The sequence below is a fragment of the Myotis myotis genome, unplaced genomic scaffold (genome assembly GCF_014108235.1).
Source record: "Myotis myotis isolate mMyoMyo1 unplaced genomic scaffold, mMyoMyo1.p scaffold_m19_p_1, whole genome shotgun sequence".
NCBI classification, from domain to species: Eukaryota; Metazoa; Chordata; class Mammalia; order Chiroptera; family Vespertilionidae; genus Myotis; species Myotis myotis.
In genome coordinates this window covers 184,987,895-185,014,951 of record NW_023416313.1, presented here as the reverse complement: position 1 = coordinate 185,014,951, position 27,057 = coordinate 184,987,895, and the positions used below count along the sequence as shown (strand labels likewise).

Here is a 27,057-nt window from a genome sequence, read left to right as displayed (position 1 = left end):
TATGGTTAATTTAAAATTCTGTTTCTTTTTATTAAGTTTAAATAATAGGGCCCCACTGACAAATCAAAAAAGGGAAGTGAGACAACTGTCTAGGTTAGGTTGTTCAGATCAAAACTCGACTTTTCCCATGTTTAGGCAGAGGTTGACTCGACATTTCCATAGCAGTTGTAAATGTTTTAATGTCCAAGTAAAAAAATCACAAATTATTTGATATTTATTGAGCACCCACCATGTAGCAGGCATGTCCTAGAAACTAAAAGTATCAAGCCAAATTGAATACTCGTTTTACCCACTCACTTGTTCAACAGAGAGGCATGGGGGCCTTCCCATGGCAGGCACTGTGCTGGGCACGGACAAAATCACCCTCTTCTTGCCACCCCCTTCCAGGAGCCTGTTTAGTGCACATCAGAATCACCAAGGCAGCTTGGTAAAGTACAGATGCCAGTCTCCCTGGGAGAGAATCTGACCCAGTAGTGGGTGGGATCACCATCAGTATTTGAAAAACCTGCTTAAATGATTCTAATGCTGAGCTTTAGTTTATTGGGATAAAGACTGACCCCCTTTTTCCTTGAAAATTGCAAAGAAATTGAAGGTTTTATGTTTGACTTTTTTTAAGAAAGGAAAGGAACAAGAAAGACTGTACTTAAAAAAAAAAAAGGTGGGTGGGAGGAGGAGAAAGGAAGGAAAGGAAAGGCCAGAGCCATGCACATCTTTATCAAGCAGCCCAGCCCTCTGGGTTCATTTGTGGACACAAGGAAAGGTTCATCATCTCTGATACAATAGACTTTTAGTGAATTGCAGACACCACAGAAGAACAGATACCGAAAGAGGCTGGCTCTCGGCCAAGTCTCCAGGATGGGTCTCTTGGGGTCTGTGTCCTTGAGCCTTCTGGTGGCCCTTGCCCCCTCAGTCTTTATTGTTGCCCTCCAACTTGAAAACCATTGTGCAGCAGATGAATGAAGTGCCATAAAGTCACCACCTCCTGCCTTTGTATTCATCCGTAACTACTCCCAACAGAAACATATTTCACTAACATTTCTTTCCATTCCTTTCCCAAAGCGGGTAACAGGGTGGTTCCTCCAGTCATCCTGAGTGTCCCACTGGGTTTTAAAGTCGGCATTCAAGGCTCCTGCTGCTTCACAGCCCTTAGCTTCTGGTAGAGTCCTATCCAGTTCCCCAAAAGTGTACAGACCAGAGTACATTCCAGTTCATGGCCATAAGCAAGGAGGGGCAGTACTTGAGTTAAGCTCAGTGGCCTACTCCCTGCTTCCTGAACACTGGAGAGAGCAGCCTCAAAGACAGAGAAAGGAAAATGGCCACCCCTCCCTCTTTCCTCTTGATTGCAACCCATGCTTGTCTGTAGAAAGGCTGCAGGGGGAAGAAATAAAAATAAAACAGAACAAGAAAGGAAAATCTGGCCAAGGGCAAGCACAAACGTGAATGTCGAACTTGCACAATGGGCCTCTTCTGTTAAAATGATGGCCCCCATCCAAAGGATGCTCATCTAGAAGCCAAGTATTTGGGTCAGGCTTTCTTGTTCATTAGTGCAAATTGCATTTTTTACTCTTAACAATAATTGTATTGTTGAGGCTTAATGACGAGACTTCCCATCCATGTGAGTTTGTTTTCTAAGCCTCAACAATACAAAGAAAGTGAAGAGATGAGGCTTTTATTCTTTTATTTTAATAAGTTTCCAGAGTCTGAACAAACTAATTTCAGACTCTTCTCCACAGTACCTTAAGGAATGATGGTAGTTTTTAAATTTTTTTTAATCCTTATAATGCATTGCTATTGGTTTTAAATAATGTTCTGGTAATTAACAATGAACTGTTAGAGTTCTTTACAAAATCATGAGGTTATTAAATACTTTCTTATATTCTTATTGGTATAAAAAGTATGAGATTTGGATGTTACATATTTTATTAAGGATAAACCCTTAATTAATCATGTTTTGAAATCCCAACGGGATTCAGTATAAACCTACTGGGACATCTACCTTCAGAAAAAAACAAGAAAAGTAGGTCAATAAAGTCTCTCAGTGGATCGTTAGCATTCTAGCATAGTGTTTTCCAAACTTTGTGAGCCACAGGTTAAATCTCTTGACTTGGTTTCTAGCAGACAGTGAATATTAGTGTTCCTTTCACCTGTCGTTTAAAGGAAGGTATCCTCATTTGAAACAAAGCATGGAAAATATGATTTCCATGCAAAAACATCGTAACTATAGCAAAAATTATCGATTAGGTAATTTGCATCCCTGGTTTCCCTGAAAATGAAAAATACGTATTTTTCATTCTTAAGGGAAATATATACTCTAAATAGGAGAAGGGCTCAGTCTGCCCTATTTAGCTCTCAACTGTGAAGCGTATGTATTTATAATTCACTACAATTTACTCCCATCGTCTTCTCCGTGAAATGTGCTTCGATATGCTTGCCTGATGTTTGTCCTAAAGCTCGATGGGCACTCAGGCCCTTGGCCGTATATATCTGTGTTGTTTACAGAATCCAAAGGCCTGGAACGCGATGGTACTCAAAAATATAGCTGCCTCGGGGAAATTCTCCAGTGACCGCACAATTAAGGAATATGCCAAGGACATCTGGAACATGGAGCCTTCAGATCTAAAGATTTCCCTATCCAATGAATCTAGCAATGGGGTGTACAAGGCCAGTGGAAAGTAAGTTGTAAAATGTCTCTAGAAAAAAAATAGTTTCTTATTGGACTTGAACCTTTTTGCAACATTCTTTGATTTTGTTTTGTTTTGTTAGCTAACAATCCAGTTAAGTATCTCTGGAGATTGGGCGAGGAAAGTGTATAACTGTATTGGAGCTAAAAATAAAGTATGAATTTCCAGAGCTACCTGAGTCTCAAAACGTATTATTTTACAACAAATTGAGTAGCATGTTAGGACCTTCCCCTAGAAAAAAAATGCGTGGAACGTTTTAATGCCATTTAAATGAACTAAAACACAAATTATTTAACTACATTGGAGCACCTTTCTTACACTGCTATCTAAGTCCAAACCAAAGACTACACCTGATTCACAAATAGCCCAGGGTGTTTGGCAACTGCACATTTTTATATGGGATCCAGTTTTTACCAAATTCTGATTCTCCACAGTGATGTCTCAGCATGTTCCATGAACTAAATGAGAGCATCCCGTACCACCCAGCACCCATGCTTGTAGCTGGCAAGTGGCTTGCAGACATGCCAATGACTTTAGCTCACCCAAGCATCCCAGTACAATTGTACACAAAAAAATACACATCACAGGTGGTGTTCGGACCAAGTCTTTGCTGGAGGTTTCTGCTGCTCTCAGACCTCATGCCCACTGCTGGCACAGGAAATCTCTGCAGAAAAAGGACCCAGGTCAAATCACATGCTTTCCCCACCTCGCAGTCCACATAAGCCACAGCAGCCTTTAAGGGAGGAAAATCACATTTAGCAAAGCTACTCTTACCTCACGGTTTTTAACAGTGTGGGGCTTCTACAAAGCAGGTTGTGTTGGAAGCCAGGAGGAAAGATCACCATCTTCACCCTGTCTTTGTTCCTGTATGCATTGTGTGCAATTTCATAGAGCTGCAAGGGCACAGAAACACAGAGACTCAAAGGCTGACCATCAGTGCTGTTGTTTTTCTAGGCTGATTGTCTTACAGCGGTACAGAAACAGCCAGCTTGAGGAGTTAGTCCCATTAGGTCAGAGACATGGAGACTCTCCACATTCCCAACTGACTGCCTCTACAGCTAAAGGACTGAAAGCTGCATGACTAATAGAGAATGCTGACAGGACATCCTTCCACTGTCCATACCTCCCTGCAAGGGGACAAGGGATTGTGATGGACACACTTTGTTTGGTTAAAAGAAAAGAAACTGCCTCCCCATTTTTAGAGCCACTACAGGAAAGATACAGCAGTTCCTATAGTATCCTGGGTCCCCACAACACTTCCCGGTTCACAGACCCCAAATGAGGAGCCAGGGTCCGCCACAAATGCTCCTTGGAGCTGATTAGCATGGATGCTTACTGTATACACCAGGCAGCATGGCTATTAGGGGTGTAGGGAATCCCTTAGAATGTCAGAGACCCTCCTTTGGGCTCTCATCAAAGTTTGACTGGAAGAGAAGATGGTGAAATAAGAACAGTATGTCCTCAGTCAGGACTCTGTTCATGGTTTACCTGTTTTCCATTTGCCAAAGGCACTGTTCTGTCATCCTCGCCGTGAAGGATGAGGAGGGGGGAAGACAGGAATTTTACACTAGGAACAGGTAGAAGAAAAGCATTCAGTTCAAGAATTAACGCTGGGATTTCTCCTCCTCCTCCAAGTTAAAGCTTTACCAAAACATGAGGTTTGCCCAAAATACAAGAACTCTCTTTCCTTCCCTCCCAGGCATAACAACTTCATATATAACAAACTTCACACAGTAACTTATTTTTCTTCTGGGTAATACTCTCTTTCTCCTATGCACTCATGTAGTTTAATTAGGTATCTAATTAATTTAATCTACTTCCATGTGATTTTCTTTTAAAATAATGAACACTGAAGTCTTGAATTTGTACAGAATTAGAAGAACCTTATCTTTTTCCTTACTCCACCTAATATCATAATACTTGGAATATTATAATTAAAAGAGCCCCGGCCAGTATGGCTCATCCCATGCACCAAAAGGGCACCTGCTTCATTCCCAATCAAGGCACATACCCAAGTTTCAAGTTCGATCCCCAGTCAGGATTCATACATTGAGACAACCAATTGATGTTTCTCTCTCTCCCTCTCTCTTCCCTTCTCTCTCTAAAAAATCAATAAAAACTTTTTTAAAAAAATAAAAGACTCTAAAAGAAAAAGAAAAACCCTAAAATAACAAGAACTTCCACAGGACAAAATATAACTCTTTGTGGCAATTTACTTTCCCCCATAAATGTACAGGGTGAACATGTAATTAATGGGTTTGATTAGCTTCCTGGTCAAATTCCTACTCTGGAGGAAGCCTTTCAAAAAGGCTGTGGCATGAAGAATGTTCATTCCTGACTCCAATGGCATTCTCAAACAATACTTCCCTCCCTCCCCCACCCCCTTCCGATACCCATCCATCCCTGCCACGGTGACTTGCTGTTACTCCTGAGAAGATTAGATCCCTGAAGTGTGTTGAAATATGGAAATATTGATAACAACTATGTATTTGCAGGTGCTCAGATTCTCCTACTATAAGAGGGCAACTTGCCAAATTCTATTCATTGGTTTTGCTGTCGGGTTAGTAGGCTGGATAGCAGATAGGTTTTAGTTACGTGCGGAATAAGGCCTAATGTCAGGGATCCCTAAACCTACAGCTCCCTTTATGACTTCAGAGAAAATATTGAATCTGTAAAGTCATCCAATTAGTCATAAGGAAAATGCCAAATACTAAAAACTTGTAGATACATTACCCTAAATCCTAGTGCCCACCTACAATTCTCATCTAGTCTTTCAGACTTCTCATCTACCCACCCAATAAGTCACATGATAGTCACCACCCCCCTCCCCTAAGAATCCTACAGGCATAGTAATAGAACAATGGACATTTTTAATCATTAGCTTACTTTTCATCATTAGGGAAGACTATTTTGTCTTTTCTCAAAGCATCCATAAGTGTTTGTAAAAATCCTGGAAGTTTCTGGTAAATCTATTTTTTAAAAGGAAAAAACAATTAAAACTGCCTGCAGCTATATAATTTGTTGTAGTTTTCCAGCATGAACGATAGTAATAGAGAGTAACTTTCTAAATATAATAAACTTGAAAAAAGCAAAATTTTTATGATTGTAAAAGTAATTCATATCATTGTAGGGAATTTGGAAAATACAAAAGGAAACAGAAGAAACAAATCACACATAATCCCACCATCCATAGACCATCACTGTCCTCTCTTTAAAATACAAACAGCACTATTAACTTATTTCTTCATATTCTGAAAGGAGCAGTGATATAATCCAAAGATTGCTTCTACAGTGAATATAACTAATTGGTTTAGTTGGGGAACAGAATATTCTGATTAGTCAAAAAATCCTGTTATATGTACACAATAGTTATATGTACACAATACATATAACTAGTTTTGTTTACGTTTTTCTTTGTCTTCTGATTCCACCACCCCTGGAATCAGGACTCCTCTGAGGGAAATTCAATAAAAGAAGCCCTTCAGCAATTCATCTCAAATTCCAAAGGAGTGAGAAGAAAGCTGGTCCAAGCCAATAATCTACTTTGTTATTCCTCACTCCTCCCAGCCCAGGTGCCCTCTGAGACTCAGAGGTCATAGTATCCCCTCCAGCCCAGAGCACAGCCGTGGGTTCCTAATTGGGTCTCCCTGCCTCCTCTCTGTTCTGGAATACCACCAGACAGATATTCTTAAAATACCAGATACATGAAAGGATAAACTCACATGAAAGATATAAAATTACATTATTAGATGTATGTTCCTAATAATATAACCTCAAAAAAAAACTAAAGCAAAAATTGATAGAACTAAAATAGAAATAAACAACTCCAAAATAATGGTGAGATATTTTAATATTCTTCCTTGAGCAACTGATAAAACAAATAGTCAAAAAAATCAGTAAGGATATAGAAGAATCAAATGACACAATTAATAGTCTAATTGACACGTTAGAACAGCGTACCCCAAACAACAGAACACATTCTTTGTAAGTATATGGAACATTTACCAAAATCGATCATTTGTTGGGACATAAAGCAACTCTGAGCAGATTTCAAAAGTTAAAATCATACAGAGTATACAGGGTTAGGCAAAAGTAGGTTTACTGTTGTTGGTATGGAAAATAATACAATAATTAACTTAATTTTGAGAAATTGACAAGTATATTCCAAAATATATGTGGAAATGCAAGAGGTCAAAATGATCTTGAATAAGAGGAACAAAGCTGAAGAAGTTCACTAGATAGCAAGACATATTATAAAGCTAAAGTCACTAAGAGATTGTAGTATTCATATGAGCATGGACAATAGACATGGGAGAGAGATGAGAATCTCCAACAGACCCGTGTATACATATATGTAGAGAGAGATACTGGCATATACAGACATTGGCACTGCAGAGTGATGGGGAAGGTCCATTTAGTGAATGGCACTGGGCCAACTGGAAAGCTGTAAGGACTTATACATCCTACATATGCAAAAATACATACCTGGGATAGGGCTCTAAATGTAAAAGACATAACAATTTCAAGAAGATAGCACAGAAGCGTATCTTCATAACTTTGGGTAAGCAGAGTTTTATCAAGCAGGACACTTTTATTCAAAAAGTATTAACCATTAGAAAATGTTGGTAAACTGGTTCACATGAAATACAGGAACATCTCTTCATTAAGAGATGCCATTGAGGGAGTAATAAAGCAAAACAAATATTTTTTAAAGCAAAAAATAGAATATATTTGAAAAACAAATAATTTTAATGACTTACCCTATGAAGAACTTCTACAAATGAAAAGACAACTCAATTTAAAAAGGAGCAAAACACATGAACAAGTATATCACAAGAGATGATATTTAAGTGGCTAATAAACATATGGAAAAATGCCTGGCTTCATTAGTCATCAAATGCAAATGAAAACCACAATGAGATATCAGTATGAGGGCAAGGATATGACGCAATTGAACTCTCGTGTATGATAAGTGGAGAGTAAAATGGCAAAGTCACCTTGGAAAGCTGCTTGGCACTATAACTACTAAAGCTGAGCATATGCATTCCTTGTTACCCAGCAATTCCACTCCCAATGTATACTCCATTGAAATATGCACACAAGTTTAGAGAATACATGTTCAAGAATACTTACAACAATGATGTTATTAATTATCCCACATAAAAAGCAACTCAGATGTCTACAAACACTAGATCAATAAATTGTACTATATAAAATGAATACTACATAACAATGACAATGATCAAATTACAGCTATACTTCATGGATAAAATCCTACTAATACATGTTGGGTGAAAAACAGAATACTTGTAAAATATGTAAAGTTTAAAAACAAACCATGCTATACTGCTTAGCGATGCACACCCAGGTGGTAACACTATAAAGAAAAAATCCGTGGCTGTCACTCATAGGACGGAAAATGGTGGATGTGATCGCCGTAAAGTTCAGGCTAAGGATTACAGCTAAAATGGGGTTTATTAGATTAGAAAGTAACATACAGGTGAAACTTCTAGTGACGCTGATTTCTTGACTTGCGTGTTGGGTAATTTTTTTATTGATTTTTAGAGAGAAGAAGGGAGGGAGAGGGAAACATCAATGTGAGAGAGAAACATCGATCTGTTGCCTCCTCAATGTGCCCCGATTGGGATGGAACTGGAAACCTGAGCATGTGCCCTGATGGGGAATCGACGACGCTCCAACCAACTGAGCCACCCCAGCTAGGGCAAAGTTGTTACATTTTGACTCAGGTGTTCAGTCTACAATTATTTGCTATATCATGTATTTTCTCTATTATGTTAACCTTTAAAAATTATAAAATTTCAAAAAAGAAACAAAAGTAAGTGGGAAGACTGTATCTGAATTGCAAAATACCTACAAGTTAGTGAGTTTGTTAGTAATTACTTAGAGTAATATAATAGATGATCAAGTAATGGTTATCTTAAGATGAATATTCAGTCATCTGGAATCAATTGAAATGTTGTATTTGTTAAATCTTAAGTTACTCAGTATTCAGTATTTTAGATTGTAGAGCAAGCATGTCAAACTCGCGGCCCATATACACTTTTGCGGCCCATTCAATACAATGGTATGCAAGAAATATTTTAATAAAAACTTCGTAACTTAATTTTTACAATATCCTGTTATACATAATTATTAATAACGAACTACAACATTCGCTAATGACTGATTGCTATAATCGTGTTGCATTCATTTCCCTTACGCGCCTTACGCGCAGGCACACCATTTCTCTCCACTAATACAAGCAGCAAATATTTTAGCAGCCGATGGCCACGTCATTAGTCTTGGACTGACTTGTGTGGTGTGCGCAACAGGAAATATTTCACTTTTGGAGAACAAGAAAAATAGGTTTATTTACATTATGCTTATTAATTTGTGCAGTTATTCAGTGTCTGGTAAGTTAATGTTTAAGAAAAAATATTAATTTTTATTAAAATGTTCTATTATTTTATGTTAACGATTACTCATTTATTTCAGCCCTTTGTATTCAGCATGTCTCTACGGAAATAAACCTATGTTTCTATGAAAATTGAAGCTTTGTTTTTTTGCAGCCCACGTACACTTACACCTTGTTTATTTGGCCCGTGTGAGCCTTTGAGTTTGACATGCTTGTTGTAGAGGAGATTCTGTATTGAGCTGAAGCTTAGACATTTTCAAGATTCTGTGATTCTGTGCAAGAGCTATCCCAGAAGTAATGCGCTGCCTTTCTCTGAAACAGTGAAGCAAATTCCAGGACGTTCTAAGATGATTTATTGTACACAAGATTCCAAAAGTAGACAGCTGGAGAAAAGTGCACCTACACTGCCTTCCAATATTAGACAACAACTTAAATTGTGGGGCCATGTGTTCCTTCTGAGAATCTCTCCTATTTTCTTTCTCTCTCTCTCTCCCCCACCCTCACCTTCTTTTCTTCCTCCCTCTCACTCATTTGCTAACATTTATATGGATGTATGACTATAAGCAATTGAGCACTGGGCTTGAAATAAAATTACAAAATTTGGATAAGCTGCACAACAGATTTAAAAAACTACATCTTGTTGCCCAATTCCTTATATCTTACCTTCTTGGAAAGACTGTATCCTCTACATGGGATACTGTATAAAATCATTTGGCAGCTTCCTTGGGCTCTCTGGAGGCTGTCTTATCACAAAATTGTGAAAGATATGGCTGACAGTCTCAGGACTAAAAATGATGTATGAGACTTCTGTTCTCCCTTTTTAAAAGGATAATAATAATAAATAGATAAACCTAACTTATCTATTAAAAATTGTAAAGGATAAGAGATAAAACTTTGGCTTTTAATAAGCTACTCAATCTATTAGAAGAAAATATGAGGACTACCAACTCCAAAAGCCGTCCATCATGCCCTTCTTTAATTGCAACTGGCTAATACCCTGTCTCAAGTCAGAGTAACTTAGAGGCATATAAAACTGGTTAAGAAAAAGAATGTGGTTAATAAACATAAATGTGTGGAAACACTTTGACATCTTGTGAAGATGAATAAGAGACTCACCTTTAACAGGGGATAATTGATACTTGCAGTCCACATGTTGGTAAATGGAGCTTCCAGAACAATAGCATCAACCGGGGATCCTTGAAAAAATAAAAAAGAAATAACTCCCCTATCATATTTAAATATCACCTTCCCTAAATAAGGGGTAGTTAAGGTCTTGTACTTCATTTGTGAAGCTTACTAATAATGCAAATTCCTGGACCCCACTCCAGACTTATTGAGTCAGAAATCAGAATCTCGGGGGAAAGGGGGGGGGTGGAAATGTGAGAACGTGCATTTCTAACCTGCTCCCCCACCCACCAACCAAGAGATTTCCCTGCACATGGTAGTTGCAAACCAGTACCGTCTTCTAAAACAAAACCAGACTGTCAAGCCTTAGGTAATTTTAGAAAGCAAAGTACTCTGGGAAGGAAAACTGTTGAGCAGTCCATTGTTAAGAATGTGCCAGAGGCTGATTAGGTGGTTTTGGCCAACACTTTCCCAGAGAACAATTAGAAAATGTGTGTCAGATGAGGATATGTGCATGTGTATGTGTGTGTTTGAAGGCACCTGAGGGCTGCTAAATCAGTGGGATTTTGAAAGCCAAGACCAAAAGGAAATCTCAAAAACAGTCAGAGGAAAAAGCATTATCTTCAAAGGAGCAACAGTAAGACTGGCAGCTGACTTCCTAATAAAACAGTGAAACCCTGAACGAAGTGTTGGAATAAAATTATTGCCAACTTAGAATTCTATGCCCAGTGAAAATATCCTTCAAAAATGAAGATGCAATAAAAATATCTTCAGACCAAAACTGAGAGAATTCTTCACCAATAGACAGGCAGAACAAAAATCCCAGATAAAAACAGAGAAATGCTGAAACTAATAAAGAGCAAAGAAAAGTAAATCTAAACCTTGGCTTTTATAATATAAGAAGAATAGTATTTTATGGAGTGTGTATAGAGAAAATTAAAAAACATGATAGCAAGAGTTGATAAGTTGAGGAGGTAAATGGAATCAGAGTGTCCCAAGGTCACTGCATTATCTAGGAAGTGAAGCATTCATTTATGTGAGAATTTAGTTCAGATACTGTAACAGTGTCCACGCTGTGAAGGAAGTGACTGGGAGCCATGAGAGCTTAGAGGAGCATTGAAATAATGCTTAGTTTCTTTACATACGTAATTAAACTTGTGAATAGCAGGTGACTTGCTCTAAAACGCTTACATAACTCCACCTGACCTGTATTGCCAAGTAAAGTTTAAGATATGATGCAAGAGATTACAAGCTTTTAATGCTTGTCAAAGTCACCTGGTCCTATTCACAGAGATTCCAATCATGAAAATAGATCCAGGAAACCTGTGTTTTAAAAAAAGCATCCCCTGAGATTCTGATACAGGCAGTTCTCAGTACACTTTTAGAAATGCTGACATAAATATTATATAAGAAGGGCTGCAGAAAGCAAGCCTTGCCTGTTATTCCATATGTATTATTTTCCTCTCCTGTGATCCAAATGACTCCATAATAACAGTTATTATCACTTCACAATGAGCACTCTTTCAAAGGTAATTTTAAGTCTTTCCTTAGTATTTATTTTTAATTTCATCATCTTGAAAAACAGCTATTGTTTTATATTAGAGAGAAAAAGGAACGTTTGCTGCACTATCAGAAACTGCCTAAAGTTGGGGTGCTTTAGGTATCTCTGTGTTGGCAGTGTACCCAATAGTCTCGACTCTTTTCAGTTGCCCATCTCAAGCGAGGAAATTATACCACGTAATCATTTTACAGTACCTTTCTCTTCTAGTACTCTCGCAGCATTCGTTACAACTCTGAAAAGCAATGAAAATTAGTACATATGTGAAGCCGTGACTTAACAGTCAAGTAAATGATACAAAATGCGACACCCAGTGGGAGCATCTGATGAAAGCTCTGGAAGCTCTGGTTAGAAAATGCATAGACACAACATTTGGCACAGGGTTTCCAGGTGTCCCACTGACTCTAAATTAAGAATCCTTTTCCTTAAAACTCTCAAGGAGAGTTCTGCAGTGGGCTTCAGGGTCACGGATAACCGTAGAGCTCCCATGTTTTACAAACAGGGCAAGGCCTCCAGTCACATGTGGGAAGTGAGAGAAGCCAGAGAGTCTCTGTCCCCTAGATCAGCAGTCGCCACTGGTGGTCTGTGAGGTCCGAAAGGTTGGCGACTGCTGCCCTAAAGTATTGCTCCTGTCAGGGCTCACTCCTGCCTGGAGCCCCAAGGACCCACCTAAAGACCCATCTGCAGACCCCACTTACCCTGTACCCAGAGAGTGGCCCCAGAGGCACACGGGGGTGGTGCCACTTCTTGCCTTGGTCCACTCATAGACACAAATAGCGTCCGCAGTCAGTCCCTCCTCTGTGGGCTTACCCGTAGAGTCCCCGAACCCTGGCAGCAAGGAAAGGCAAACAAAGTATCACCGCCTCCAAAGTGGAATCATCGAAGGCCTCCTGCTTCTGGAAAAATCCGTGTACACTGTTCTTAACACATACCTCTGTAGTCAACAGACAAGACGTGAAAGCCACCATCGCTCAGCACCTAGATGACAAAGGAGCTGTTATCTTCAATTAGAAGATGCAAACAGAAAAGGTTTGACACTTCCATAAGCCTAGTTGTGACAGTTTCATAAATAGGGAAAAGATTTATTTTTGAAATCTGGTGTTTTGCTTCAATCTTGAGATGGCCAGACTCAATGGGAAGTAAGGAAAGCAGTGTGGCAGGGCTGGGTCCAACAGCCTGGGTCCCAGTGTGGCTCTGCCACTAGCCAGCTCTGTGACCTTGGGCTACTTGCCACTTAACATTTAAATATGCAAATATTATTCTGAAATGTGAAAAACAATAGTAGCTGCCTTCATGATTGTTGGAAGATTACATAAGATGACCTATTAAAATATCTTGGTACGTAGTAAATGTCCTTTTTAAGAATTCCCTTGAGAATAAGAACTCTACACAGAATTGTAGTAGAGGCAATCAAAAAAGGGGGAGATCATTATATTAAATACTAGAGGCCCGATGCACGAAAATTCATGCAAGAGTAGGCCTTCCTTTCCCCAGCTGCCAGCACCGGCTTCCCTCCAGCATCCGGGACCACAGCCTCCCTCTCTAGCCGCCGGTAGGCACCCGGGACCTGGGCAGCTTCCCTCTGGCCCTGGCTTCGTCCAGAAGGACATCCGGAATGACATCTGGAAGGACATCTGGTCTAATTAGCATATTACCCTTTTATTATTATAGATAAACAGATAAAGAGTTAATATCAATCAAAGATAAAGAGATCATTGGGTGATATCAAACCACTGCCAGGCCCTATGTAGACAAATGAGGAAAGAATATGAAAACATAACTTTGAATTACAAAGATAGACAAAGGGAAGACAGAGAAAAGGACAAAATTTACTGTACAGACACTTTTAAAACTAAATCCGCCCTGACCGGTTTGGCTCAGTGGCTAGAGCGTCGGCCTACGGACTGAAGGGTCCCAGGTTCGATTCCGGTCAAGGGCATGTATCTTGGTTGCGGGCACATCCCCAGTGGGGGGGGGGGAGGGTGGTGGTGCAGGAGGCAGCTGGTCGATGTTTCTCTCTCATCGATGTTTCTAACTCTCTATTCCTCTCCCTTTCTGTAAAAAATCAATAAAATATATTTTTTAAAAACTAAATCCTCACAACAGTCCCATACATAAGGCAGGTATTTTCCCATGTAACAGATAAAGAAACTGGGCCTTGGAGAGCTTAAATAATCCGTCCGTATTTGCTCACTCCAATGTCTAGAGGCAGAACCAAGATTCGCACCTGGGCCTGCACATGTCCAAACACCATGCCTCCTCTCCACGGCATAGACGTGGGTGGCTGAAACTCATGATAAACTTTTACATACAAATAGAACTGATAGCCCTAATTGGTTTGGCTCCATGGATAAAGCATCGGCCTGCGGACTGAAGGGTACCAGGTTTGATTCTAGTCAAGGGCACATCCTGGGTTGTGGGTCCGATCCCCAGTAGGGGGTGTGCAGGAGGCAGCTGGTCAATGATTCTCTCTCATCATTGATGTTTCTTTCTCTCTCTCCCCCTCTCCCTTCCTCTCTGAAATCAATAAAAATATATTTTAAAAAATAGAACTGATAAGGAGAAAATAAATGTAACTTTTCAATACCTATTTAAACTACATTCATTCCAAAAAAAAGTTATCTAAGAAGCAGGGCAGTTAAGCATCCAGGGAAATAGAAATATTTGTGTATTGTTTGTGACACTGTAAGTTGAAGGACCACTTGACAATACAACTCAAGAACAATAACAGCAACAGAGTCTAAGAATCTATCTCTAGGGAAAAAATATACCAAAGAAGAAAAACTTAATGCTTAAAGTTTTCTGTAGCAATTTTATTTCAAAGTAATCGCCTATCCAAATAAGTAAACGAAGAGCTCCGGAAGTGTGGTCAGGCCGGGAGATGATGACTATGGCTGTGGTATCCAGAATCTGCCCAGGGGGAAGAAGTGCTATCATACCTTCCCACCCACCCCTGCTGCCACAAGGATGACTACACCTCCAACTCTTCTTTCTGTGCACACAAGGGACCTACTACTCAGCTCTGCCATGAGTGGGAGGAGACATCAGCTTCACCACCACCCCATGTGGGCAGTGCAAAGAGAGGGGTGCAGGATGGAAAGCAAACTTAAAAACTAATAGGCATCACCACCCCAGGCAACACTGTACCCAGCCCACCACTCCTCCAGAGGAGCTCTGAGAAGGCAGTGGAGAGAGGAGCTTCCTGTCTGAACGGGGGAGGGAGGATGAAGAAGGGGCTGGGGATTCTGGGCCCCACAATTACTGTTAAATGGAGAAAGAGTGGAGGTGGGAGCTGGCACGTGAGAGGAGAGATCAGGTCTTGTGGTCAGTAATTGGACAAGCTGCCTGGTCACCTGCGGCAAAAATTACCCAACTGGCGTGTGGGAGAGGATCAACAGCCTGCCTGACCGGCTCTGAGTCAGAAGGCAGAGATGGCGAGTGCACAGCCTGCCATCGCCCTCACCCCTGGAAATGCAGGGGCTGCCCCCTCAAACGGAAGTCATGGAACAGTGAGGACAGTCGAGTGTGGCCACCATCCACTGTGCAAAACCCTTTATGAGCGGAAGCCCGGGCCTGAATGACTTAAAAACAGACATTCTCTGTCTCTATCCTGTACCACCAAAAAGGTTGTTTCTTGTAGGCGTGACTTTCGCACCTAATACAGGGTGTCCCAAAAATGTATACACACTTTGAATGATTATTAATTCCAATGGGTTAAATCGGACAAGAAAGAAACATTGGGAGCTATCAGCTGTAAAGTGTGTATACATTTTGGGGGACACCTGTATATTCTCTCAATCCATCCCCCAGCCCCCAGAAAAATCAAACAAACATGTCATCAACTCCATCTGCTAATGAAGGCAATGCATTCACGAAAGCGTTTTGGGACTCAGAGATAGTCACGTCTACTTTGACCCCCCCATGGTCAAGGCTGGAAGAAAAGTCCACTCACTCATGGGACTTTGGGCCCCGACACCAAACCCACCCTGGGGAGCTCTCAGTCAATAACCTTGCCAAAGCTGAGGAAGATCTACGGCCCCAGCCCAGAAAAGAATACATGGAGACATAAAGTGGGTGCCGTGGGGCCCCTTCAGACATACCTTTACGAGATTAAGCCTGTGACGAGCTGCCCTGTAGAAAAGGTTAAAAAAAAAAAAAAAGAGCAAGATTTAGGAATTGGGAAGACAAATTCAATAAAAGTCGCTATCATGCTGCTGGCATCTGATCTCACACCTTTCTTCTTTGGGATAGAGAAATAAATAACAAGGAGAAAGGGGAACGGATGTGTCAGGGGGATGACTGACGGCCCCCGCCGCTGCCGAGCTCCTCTGCATGAATGCTGGGTCCCAGGTCTCCGCTCCTTGTCATACATTTGATGACTAAGCATTAAATCCATCCCCTCACACTCCTACACAGCAAAACCTGTTTCTAAGAATACTTTCAGAAGCCAACGGAAAGTAAGTTCCAGAAAGTGGCTTTTTTAGAACAAAGGATGATATAGTCATGTTCACTACTCTAAGATCTGTCTGGTCCCTGTCCACTCCGCCACCAAGTGCCAGACGAAGCAAAGGAGACACAAGTCCCTGGAGGTACAAGAAACATTGGTTTCCAGAATAACCATACCATACGTGAATGAAACAGAGACAAAGTTGACTCAAAAGGCAGAGACTTCTTTAAAATTTTTTCTTAGAGCCAAGTTTCATAAACTTTAGTGGGTCATGGAGCCCTTTGAACATGTGGTTAAAGCTATGGACTCATTTCCCAGAGGGAAAAGGGTATTTACACTTCAAATGTACAGTTTTGGGAGGAGGTTCATGGCCCTTCTTGGGCTTTTATGGATCCCAAGTCTAGAACCACTGTTTCCATCAAGGTCTCCCATAACCTCCGTTTGGCCCCCTTTCAGCTCTGTACTACTGATGGCAAGCTGAGACTTGCGGGCAGGGGCCAGGAGGAGGCTGGGGCTGACCCCTGAGCGAGTACGTCTGTGATGACTGAAGCAATAGCAGATGCACCAGCAGGGCAGACAGGAATTGGGGTCCGCCTGATCCTGTAAGTAGGTGCACTGTAACACCATGAGCCAGTCCGCACTATCAGAACCATGTTGAGCCACGTTGGGAAATGTTAACTTCACAGGCAATCTCTGTAAATGTGACTCTAAAATGGACACCTCGAGAAAGCCCTTGAGCAAAGCCAAATCTTGAGAAAGCCATCATCTGACGGAAAAAGACAGTGAGAAAAAGAGACCTAGGCAAGGGAGCCCAGGGACAGATTCCAGACCTTGTCACTTAGTTTGAAGTGTCCCTCCAGAGACAGAACCAGGTCAGTGGGTCTGCGAGACACACTGCCCCACCCCCAAGCTGAGGAGACCCAGTCACAGCTGATAAGCGTCACCCACCACAATTACAGGCTACTGATGGCTCTGGCGGCACATCGAAGGAGAGCCAGGCTTCTAGGAGGCGGTCTTTGTCACAAAGTAAAGTTGGGGCCACAGAGGGGAAGCTGAGGCATCAATATTCTAGGCCAGAACTCAGTACCCATGGTCAGAATTCCAGGTGATCGCTCCCAGGAAGTCCATACTGTTGATTAATAGGATTCATGTATTTCTGTGAAAAGACCACTGATGTGGAAACTGCTCTTCCTGCCCCCATCTGTCAATGCCTATTCCCTTTCCAATCATCCATGGGGTCAATCCGTCATTGCAGACACTCTGAGGGAATAAAGGAACCACTGCGTTCCTGGAAATTAATATCTAAATCTTGCAAGTTAGTGTCCCTCTCAGCTAAGGATCCACATTATTCTACATATAGAACATATGGATTTTGTTTTTAAATAGAAGCCTACTGCTAGAACACCGTCAAATTTCAACAAAGAAAAAAAATATGTGGCGCCATGCTTAGAGTGGGAAACTGAGCCCTGCCTTTCACTCCCCAACAGAGCTGAAATGCTCTCTGTCTCTTCTCTCTGAATGAGTGAGTGAGTGAGTGAGTGAGTGAGTGAGTGAGTGAATGAATGACTATCCAAGCAAAGGCACTGACCTGTGTTCTGCACTGCCGTGAAGATAGACAATAATTGGGTTGCCATCATGAAGGGCCGCTTCGTACCAGCAACGGTCCTTCCCTTTAGCATCTTCCCCCCGGCAGCTGGGAACTGTGTGCCTGAAGGGCAAGGAAAGTTTTTAACAAACATGGACAGAGAGAAGAGTTCTCTATCCTCACCAAAGTCTGAAACACTCCTTATCTCAGTCAGATAGATGATAGGTAGATAGATAAGTTTACATAGATAAATGTTTATCTAAGTAGTATATGCACATGCCAAACATTAAACTATAATACTACAAAGCGTCCTATAATGAAAACCACTATTGCCTTACTCCATCTCCCCCATTTACAGAGACAACCCCTTTTTACCATTTACTGTTTTAGTTCTTCTGGCTCCCACACCTAATGACCTTCCAACACTGCAGTTCTTGGGTTCAATCCATCAACATGCAGTCCATTGAGTGGAACCAAGTAAAAGATAACAGATATTTGTGCATGCTATTGGTTTGGCTGAATAGACAAGTTGGAAATAATTTATAGGGAAATCCGTTTAGGTGAGAAAAAAGAACTATCACATGAAACTAAGCTATTTTACTCAAGAAACCCAGTGACTTTGTGATTTTTAAACACCTGTCTGAGCTTCAGTCCCTCCACCTTGTTAAACCAATGAATAAACCCTGAAAATATAAACACTGCCATGTGACATTTCATAAGGTGACTTGGAGAACTGGCCACATGATGACAAGTCCTCAGTCCTCTAAATCTTTAGAGGCAGAAAGACTCACATCAAATCCCAGGGCCTCCGCACTGAGAAGACAGGTACCACTGCCAGCAGGAGAGGCCAACTAGACAGCCCACTCACCAAACCAAGGATCAATGGGGTTAGGATAAAGAAAAAAAAGATTTTCCATCTCCAACATTCTTAGCCTAACTGTACTCTGCAGTTTAGGAAGAAGTTATGTGAATCTATATTGGTTCCTAAATACCCCATGGTCACATGTTTAAATTCGGGGAGATGAAATATAAATCAGCACTGGAAAATTGGCAGCCAAGAACAAGTAGTAGAACCAAACAGAAGAAGATATTGAGATTAGCATATTTAAAAGGCAATAGAATGCTCATGACTTTGTTTGACAAACATTTATTGAGTGCCTTCTCCGTGCCCAGCACTGTGCTAAGCAATGAAAACCCACCAACAGAGTCACCTATGAAAGATATAGTCTCGGTCCTGGCCAGGTGGCTCAGTCGGCTGGAGCATCATCACATACACCAAAAGGTTACTGGTTCGATCCCCAGTTGGGGTGCATATGGGAGGCAACCAATCAATGTTTCTCTCATACATCAATGTTTCTCTCTGTCTCAAAATACAAAACATATACTCAGGTGAGGATTTAAAAATAAAAATGATATAGTCTTATAAGGGAAGACAAACACAGATAATCGCACAAACATTCCTTAAATTACAGTGGGAATAAATGCCATAAAGGACAAATACAGGTTGCCACTAACATATGCCTAAAAGGGGGATGAGGAAAAGCTTCCCTGAAAATTACCAATCTAACACCCAAAGGGTGAGTAGGCAGTTAGTTAGGAAGAAGGCAGGAGCAGAAGGAGCAGAGAGATAGAAAGAATTGTTGCAGACAGAGAGTGTGGCTTGGTATGCAAGGAGGCCAGTGGGTCTGCAGAACAATGGAAAGAGTGGTTGGTGTAGAACAAGTCAGGAGAAGGGGCCAGGGCCAGGGCCAGGTCCTCCAGGCCTGGTGAAGGACCCAAAGCAGCACAACACCTAAAAGTTGTCACCCTCCAAAGTAAAGTTCCTGGAAAGCTCATTGAAGCAGGTCAAGTATCAATACAAAGGGAAGGCGCATGGAGCAGCTCCCAGGTGCCTCCAAAGAACACCAATCTCTCCACCGGAAGTAGCACAGCACTGCTCACCCTTCCCCTAGTAACACGAAAACCAAGTCCATAGGCAACCCAGGGTCCAATCCGTGCACTCACCAGATTCCCAGAATCACCCCCGGTTCAACCTTGATATAGAAGTTCACTGTGTGAGGCATCTTTAACTCTGGCTTCTTTAAGTCCACAAGAAATGGTGCTTTGACTGGAAGGCAGAAATCATTATCAGCTCCCAGAATCACATTCAAGGTGTGTTTGTTTGTTTTTTATCACAATCAAAAAAAGTAATTAGTCTCATGGTAACATGTTTCTCAGTTGCAAGCTACTACACTAAATTCTTAGCAACATATTTTACCTCTATTTTTTGGAAATGACATGGCATTTTGTACATATGTGTTCATGATAGTTGTTTTCTTGCTCTAATTTCCCTTTTACCTGTATATAAAGTATAGTATTAGGAATATGGTATTTTGCTACCATAAATTCTGTTTTGTCAGTTACTAAGCTACTTACCCCAGCTTTATTCTGACCTATGGTTGGTTGGTCTATCCTTTTTCATTCTTCTATCTTTCTGTGTCTTTTGTTTTAAGTGTGTCTGATGAAGATTATATATCCTTGAAACTTGTTTTCTGAATCCAATCTGAGATTCTAGGTTTTTTATTGATGAGCTTAAATCATTTGCATTTATTTTATATTTATATATATTTCAACCACCTTATTTCATATTTTCCATTTATTGGTGTGTGTTTTTCATTTTTTTTTTCTCTTTCATGATTTCCATTTGGACAGAACTGCTTTTCTTCTTTTGGTTTAAAAGGAAAACATCCTAGTTTTGTTCCTATGGTAGTTACTCTTATGGAAGCAAAGTATTTTATTTTATAAACTAGGACTAGCTTATAGAAGAATTGGCCAAAAAAAAAAAAATTCTAAAGCTAGATTTTAAAATAACACCGGTGAGTGGTAGCTCATAGTAGGGAATTTATTCAATCCTTATCCTTATCTGAAGCTAAAAGCAAAGGAGACCATTCATCTAAAAAGGTAAGAGACCTAAAACAGGTAATGAGTGTTCTGCTACTGTCAAGTGTTACTTTTTAAAGTGAAACGTCCAGGATAAACATATACTTGGGGACATGTAGATGAGAGTGTTACCCATGTACTAGAAGGGCTATGTAGTACATTGACTAACACAGCACTCAGTCAGAAAGACATGGGAAAATAGAGTCCCGCCATCAGCATCTCTCTCTCTCTCTCTCTCTCTCTCTCTCTCTCTCTCTCTTTATATATATATAGGCAAGAAGAGGACGTGAAAAAGAGAATACAGTAGGCAGTAAAACATTCACATTAACAGTTGATTTGAAGACGGAGCTCCTTAATTGGAACCCTACCCACAAGGCCATGGTTTTCTATCTCCAACAGATTGCAAGGACTTATGCTAAACCCAAAGCCAATAGTAAATTGATTTCAGACCATTTAACTTGAACCACAATTTTATAACTGACGTGTCTTCTTGTTGTGCCACAATTTTAAGGGCAGTGAGTTCCTTATTTGGGAAAAAAATATATAGGCAAATTCATGAAGGGTATATACTTACAAAAATTAAAATAAATTAGCATGTCCATCAGAGGAGGGAAAATGTGTTCTTTTAATGGTTTACTAGTAAAGCTGTTGTACTGAGTGGCAATTTTCCTTCCGAGTGTTTCACAGCATTGTGGAATAGATCTGCAAGATATCATGAAACAAACAAGGTATTGAAAAAAATCAGTCCCGGTTTTGTCTAAGTCATGTTTTTTCTCTTAAGGTCAAAATCAAATTTCAGAGACCAACACAAGGAATTACAGGTAACTTGACATTTAAGTATTTACGGAACTATACGTAATTAGGGCAGATCAAGACTGGGCAGGCACTAAGAAGAAACAGGTGAGGAAATCAATAGGGCAGGGCCCCAACCAGCTGTGAAAAAGCCCAAGAATGACAGGACAGGAGAGGAGGGGACACCAGGCTTATGCCCTCACTGTAGTCCCATAGAAGAACCCCAAAGTCATCAGGAACCAGGATTCAATTTAACAGTTGCCATGGTTTTTAATTATATCATAATTCAGTGTTGTATGTGTTAGCTATTATTCTTACGCTAAAGCATTACGCAAATAATCATCAGAACATCACTCTTCTGACTGGGTCTCAGGAAGAAATGAGCCGATAAGAGAAAACTCCCACTTCTGATGTGACATCCCTGGTGAGAGGGACCACGAGGAGCAGGGTGGGGAGAGGGGAGGACGTGAGGTCAGCTACAGCAGGGCTGGGGCCTGGTCAGGGGAGCACATAGTGGGGTCATGCATATTGTTTATCCTACTGTTCCCTGTGTCACAAGCCACCTAAACTGGGAGCCATCAACCAACAAACTATGATTTGTCCATGAGGCATGACTAGTGTCACTTCGGTCTCTAGCCACATCTCTCATGAGGGTTGCGTGTCTCTTACCTTTGAGAAACAAGGGATAGAGGAGGTCAGTGTCAACACCTCCTGTTTCCAGTTTTTGTACACATCCCTTTCACTACTGTGAGCAGTCAATGTAAAGACTGCTCCATATAGTCACACTGTGAGGTCAGGGGTGCTGAAAAGCACTTTTGATGAATTGTTTTCCCTACCCGTGGTCGGCAAACTGCGAGCCACATGCAGCTCTTTGGCCCCTTGAGTGTGGCTCTTCCTAAGCCTTAGGAGTACCCTAATTAAGTTAATAACAATGTACCTACCTATATAGTTTAAGTTTAAAAAATTTGACTCTCAAAAGAAATTTCAATCATTGTACTGTTGATATTTGGCTCTGTTGACTAATGAGTTTGCCGACCACTGACCTAGACCAGAGGCAGAGAGAAGATAACTATCATTACCTGTACCTTGCAAATGAGAAGACTGACAAGTTAAGTAACCTCCCCGAGGTTACACAACCAGTGAGTGGCACAGCCACGTGCACCCGGTCTGCCTGACCCCAGAGTTCCGAGATGACCTCCAGTGAGTTGTCACACTCCTGGCGAGTTCATCTGGCCGCCCAGGCATGCAAAAATGAGCCCCGGGGACAAGGCTGGTCTCTGGCAAAACTCAGCTCTTGGAGAAGGCTGTTTCAGGACCCTCTCCTCCCATTCTGCACGTTTGCCCCCTCTCAGGGTCCCTTCCTGCCCCCGCTTCCTCCCCACTTCCTGCACCTATATTCTCAGGAGCCTTCTGATACCAAAGTATCAAAGGCAGACCTCTAAAAAACTTCCCTCCAGTGTTAATAACTTAAAAGTCAGAGCACTAATATGCCATTGGAAGAGGCCTGGAGGGAGGCGATAATGATTTTCCGATGGATTTCCAGCAACTCTGCAGGGAGTGGAAAAGATAGGTGGGCTAAGGGTAATGAATAGCTCTTCAAATACATCAGACATAGGCAATTGCCTACTCATGAACCCAGCAAGAAAGAAATGAAAATGACTGTTGCATAATATTTTAAAATAGCCTCCATGAAGGTGGTAGAAAGGAGAGGACGTTATTGTTCTGATTTTAAAGATAAGACATCAAACCCCAGAGAAGTCACTTTGAGCCACAGATCAAGCCAAACGGGCAGAATTGAACACAATCGGAATTCTGATGCTTCCTCCCAGCTGGCCAGCCCCAGCTTTCATTCTCCTGGCTCTCTGAACTCAGGCTACCCCGCCTGTTAGGCTCCTGCTAAGTTATCTTTTGAAAGTAGCGGGGTGCTTGAGAGGCCGAGGCAGTAGAAGGAAACATGTTCCTATTTTGAAAGAATAATTCATACAGGACCCTTCTCTCAAATAGCTGAAGGCACTTCTGTGAGAAAGAACAGAGTGGCCGGACCCCTGGAGTAGGAACAGCGCTTCTTTTAACTAGGGGATTGTCAATTTGACTTCCCCTAGATCAGGAGGGATCAAAAGTCACCCGTGGCTGATAGACCTTATTTGAGCGGAGGATGCAGCGTCAGCCCACTCCCTGCTAATGGGCAGCCACATCAAACAGCCACCTCCACGCTCTGTGCTCCTGCGCCTGCCCTTTGATCAGCGGGAGCTGTAACTGCACAGCATCCCACAGGAGCCGCAGGACCTAACTGGATGAGCCTTACAGGAGAAACCTGGTGGGGCCTGCGCTGCTACAGGGCAAATCATCCATGCTTCATGCTCAGAGGTGTCTACCAGCCAGCTTTGGGATGCCCAAATCTAATCACAGTTGGCAAGACAACTATTCCAAGTATGAAGGCATGCTACATATCCACCATCGGTGCCCATTCATTCAGCCAACATGCACTGATCGCCAAGCAGCAAGTGACATCTACGTCCTCCCCTCTTCTTTCCTCCCTACCAAACCTTCCCCTCCCTTCCCATCCACTCAAGTGTCCCTTCTTTGTCAAAGCCTCCTAAACACATCTTCCTACGGCGACCTTTCTTCTCTTTTCACCCCTCCCACAAATTACAATTGGAGCCTTAGTTGTTGTCTGATTGTTTTTTTATCATTAGCCCTGACCTCCCAACTCTATGCCAGGCCCCGGACGTCAAGAACCACGTTGCTTGTATTACAGGCCTGGTAATGCTTCTTTTACATTCCACTCTGGCCAGACAGGGCTGAGCTCCATAAAGATCTGTGGAGCAGCAGGTTGAAACTGAAATAAAAGGTGCACAGCAAGCCCTCATGATGTGAGCTGACCTACAGTAACCGGCTCTGAGAAACCAGAGCGACCCAGGATTCTGGGTGTTGGTCTGGGCCTCAGCCTCAGCACATGTCAAGTTAGATCAGTCATTTTCAGCTGAGACAAAGAATGCACTGCTAGTATTTTATTCCTTCAGGAAGCATCCCTTGAGATTTAGTTTTTAGTAATTAGTAAGGCAAGTTGTAGAGGGTCCCCAACTCCCCATCTCCATTCCATTATCAACAAAGCAACTTGTTCTCTAAAAGCAAGAACTGCAGCTTTGATTCTCTGCCAAATAAATGTTAACCCATCAGCCATCAGCATTACAGAAAGCACTAAGGAGAAAGTCAGTAAATGCCAGTTTTCCCAGAACAACGAACCGTATCCTGGAGATGAGGCCCGTGAATACGAAGTTTGAAAAGTGCTGTCAGGCCCTAGCTGGTCTGGCTCAATGGATAGAGCGTTGGCCTGCAGACTGAAGGGTCCCGGGTTCAATTCCGGTCAAGGGCACATGCCCGGGTTGTAGGCTCGATCCCCAGTAGGAGGCATGCAGGAGGCAGCTGATCAATGATTCTCTCTCATCATTGATGTTTCGCTCTCCCTCTCCCTTCCTCTCTGAAATCAATAAAAATATATTTTTACAAAAAAAGAAGAAGAAGGAAAGTGCTGTCAGTTGGAATATTCTGACTGGTGTTCAAACCCAAACAAGGGTCTGGGCCTGCACTGCTGGGCCCAGGGAGTGCTGCTCTCTGTTCTCTGCCTTGAGCTACAGAAGGAACAGAAGACAAGATCCGTGTTTGTCTTCACCGCTTGAACGTTCCAAAGTGAAGTCTCTTTGTCGATGTGAGTCTTGGATATTTCATAATGAACAAAATTAAACAAAAACAAAAGTAAACAGCCTGGCCAGCATGGCTCAGTGGCTGAGTGTCCACCTATGAACCAGGAAGTCATGGTTTGATTCCTGGTCAGGGCACATGCCCAAGTTGCTGACTCGGTCCCCATTATAGGGCGTGCAGGAGGCAGCCGATCGATGATTCTCTCTCATCTTTGAATTTTCTCTCTCCCTTCTTCTCTGAAATCAATACAAATATTTTTTTTTAAAAAATGGTAAACAAAAATGCCAATAACTTCCCACACCAACAAAACAAAACAAGATACCCGAATTCCTGGGTCTCCAAGCAACACCTGGCTGCAATGCCAACAAGGCTGGTAATATACTGCTGGTGGATTCAGGTGGTTTAAGATGACTGTTTAAGCCAGTGGTTCTCAACCTTGGCTGCACATTAAAATCACCTGGGAATCTTCTTAAAATCCTGATTTCTGGGCCTCATCCTCCGGAAATTCCGCTTCTTTGTTACTAATGTTGTGGCCCCACCCCATAACAAAGAAACAGAATTTCGGGAGGATGAGGCCCAGAAATCAGGATTTTAAAAAGATTCCCAGGAGATTCTAATGTGCAGCCAAGGTTGAGAACCACTGGTTTAAGCCAAGGATTGATGGGAGGAGGAAAATAGAAACGCATCGACACAGGCATTTCAGATTTAAAGAACGCGGCCCAGGTGATGCCAGGTTATGGTTTCAATGTCCTACTCATCTTCAGCATTGTGGGGAGATGTTTGTTCTTTAAATACAGGCCAGAGAGTTCACACCCAGGGAGCCTTCCCCTCCGCTTCCATCTACCAGGGAGACCCTTGACCTAAAACGATGCCACCCAAGAGTACCACGTGGACTATAATGGTCAAGGCAGATAAGCGAGAAGAAGCTGAGCCATCTTTCTGGAATCTCTATTTCAGAAGCCCAGAAGGATAATTCTTAGAAAATCAAACCCAGGAGTCTCGACCACGGTAGGGGCTGAGGCTGAGGATAGGGGTCATCCAAAGAGCCCCGGTTCACAGGGCCCTGGGGCCTCTGAAGCGTCCCCTCCATCCGCCCAGGAGCCCCAGTGCCTGCAAGGAGGGCCTTGCTCTCCCCTCGCCCTCCCCTTACCCTCTCTCCGCCCCTCCCTGAGCGGCCGCGCCGGCACTGCGCTCGCTCCCAGGCGGACCGGCGGAGGCGCGCACTCACCGCACGTTCCTCACCACCATGTCCCACCAGGCGGCCACGCTGTACTCGTCCGCGCAGTCCTCCCGGTCCGCGCAGTCCTCCCGGTCCGCGCAGTCCTCCCGGTCCACGCTGTCCTCCCCGTCCACGCAGTCCTCCGCGCGCGGCTCCATCGCGCACCGCCGCCGCGGGAGCTGCTGCGGGGAGCTCGGCTCCATCGCGCACTTTGTCGTGAACCTCCCCCGCGGGAACAGCTGCCGGGACCCAGGGCCGCACCCGCCCGCCCCCGCCGAGTCCAGCCCGCCCTCCAGCCCCGCGCAGGGCCGCCACCGGCAGGGAGGCAGCCGCGGGCCGCGGGCTGGGGAGGGACTGAGGGTGGCTTCGGGGCTGCTGGAGGGGCAACACACACACACACACACACACACACACACACACACACACGAAACAAGTTTCCCATGCTTATAGTTAGCTGTGCAGTTTTATTTTCTATTTTATTTTATACATCTGTGTGTGTGTGCGTGCCTTTCTTACTATGGTGCTAATAAGACAAAAGTTTGATGGTCACACCTGTAGAAGATGTATAAATAAACTTTCTTCTACTTTGATTTCTCTTTTATTTTCTTTGTCCC

The 27,057-nt window shown here is 42.5% G+C and overlaps 2 protein-coding genes across 2 annotated transcripts in view; one reads left to right on the top strand and one right to left on the bottom strand.

Annotated features, from left to right (window-relative positions):
* PYGL (glycogen phosphorylase L) overlaps positions 1–2,854 on the top strand; it is a 38,948-nt gene extending 36,094 nt beyond the window's left edge. The window contains exon 20 of the mRNA XM_036306608.1: positions 2,500–2,854. Coding sequence (XP_036162501.1) covers positions 2,500–2,676 — 177 coding nt within the window. The 3' untranslated portion in view covers positions 2,677–2,854. The remainder of the gene's footprint in view (positions 1–2,499) is intronic.
* ABHD12B (abhydrolase domain containing 12B) lies at positions 6–26,682 on the bottom strand. The gene is made up of 13 exons (XM_036306619.1): positions 26,453–26,682; positions 21,305–21,432; positions 19,816–19,918; positions 17,815–17,934; positions 15,880–15,910; positions 12,712–12,757; positions 12,478–12,607; positions 11,977–12,014; positions 10,213–10,292; positions 5,568–5,650; positions 4,170–4,248; positions 3,456–3,574; positions 6–3,345 (listed from the first exon to the last, which is right to left on the bottom strand). Exons 1-13 carry the CDS (start codon positions 26,644–26,646, stop codon positions 3,318–3,320), a joined length of 1,179 nt encoding a protein of 392 aa, XP_036162512.1. The 5' UTR covers positions 26,647–26,682; the 3' UTR covers positions 6–3,317.
* Positions 26,683–27,057: the final 375 nt, after the last annotated feature.

Bases quoted from the DNA above. Each gene is read 5' to 3' on its own strand.
- ABHD12B (XM_036306619.1), bottom strand. From the start codon at position 26,646: ATGGAGCCGAGCTCCCCGCAGCAGCTCCCGCGGCGGCGGTGCGCGATG. The intron at 12,758-15,879 runs GTATGTCTGAAG...TTTGTCATCTAG, and splicing joins ACAGGCTTAATCTCGTAAAG to GTGCTGAGCGATGGTGGCTT. The intron at 12,015-12,477 runs GTAAGTGGGGTC...ATTGCTTTTCAG, and splicing joins GGCCACTCTCTGGGTACAGG to AGTTGTAACGAATGCTGCGA.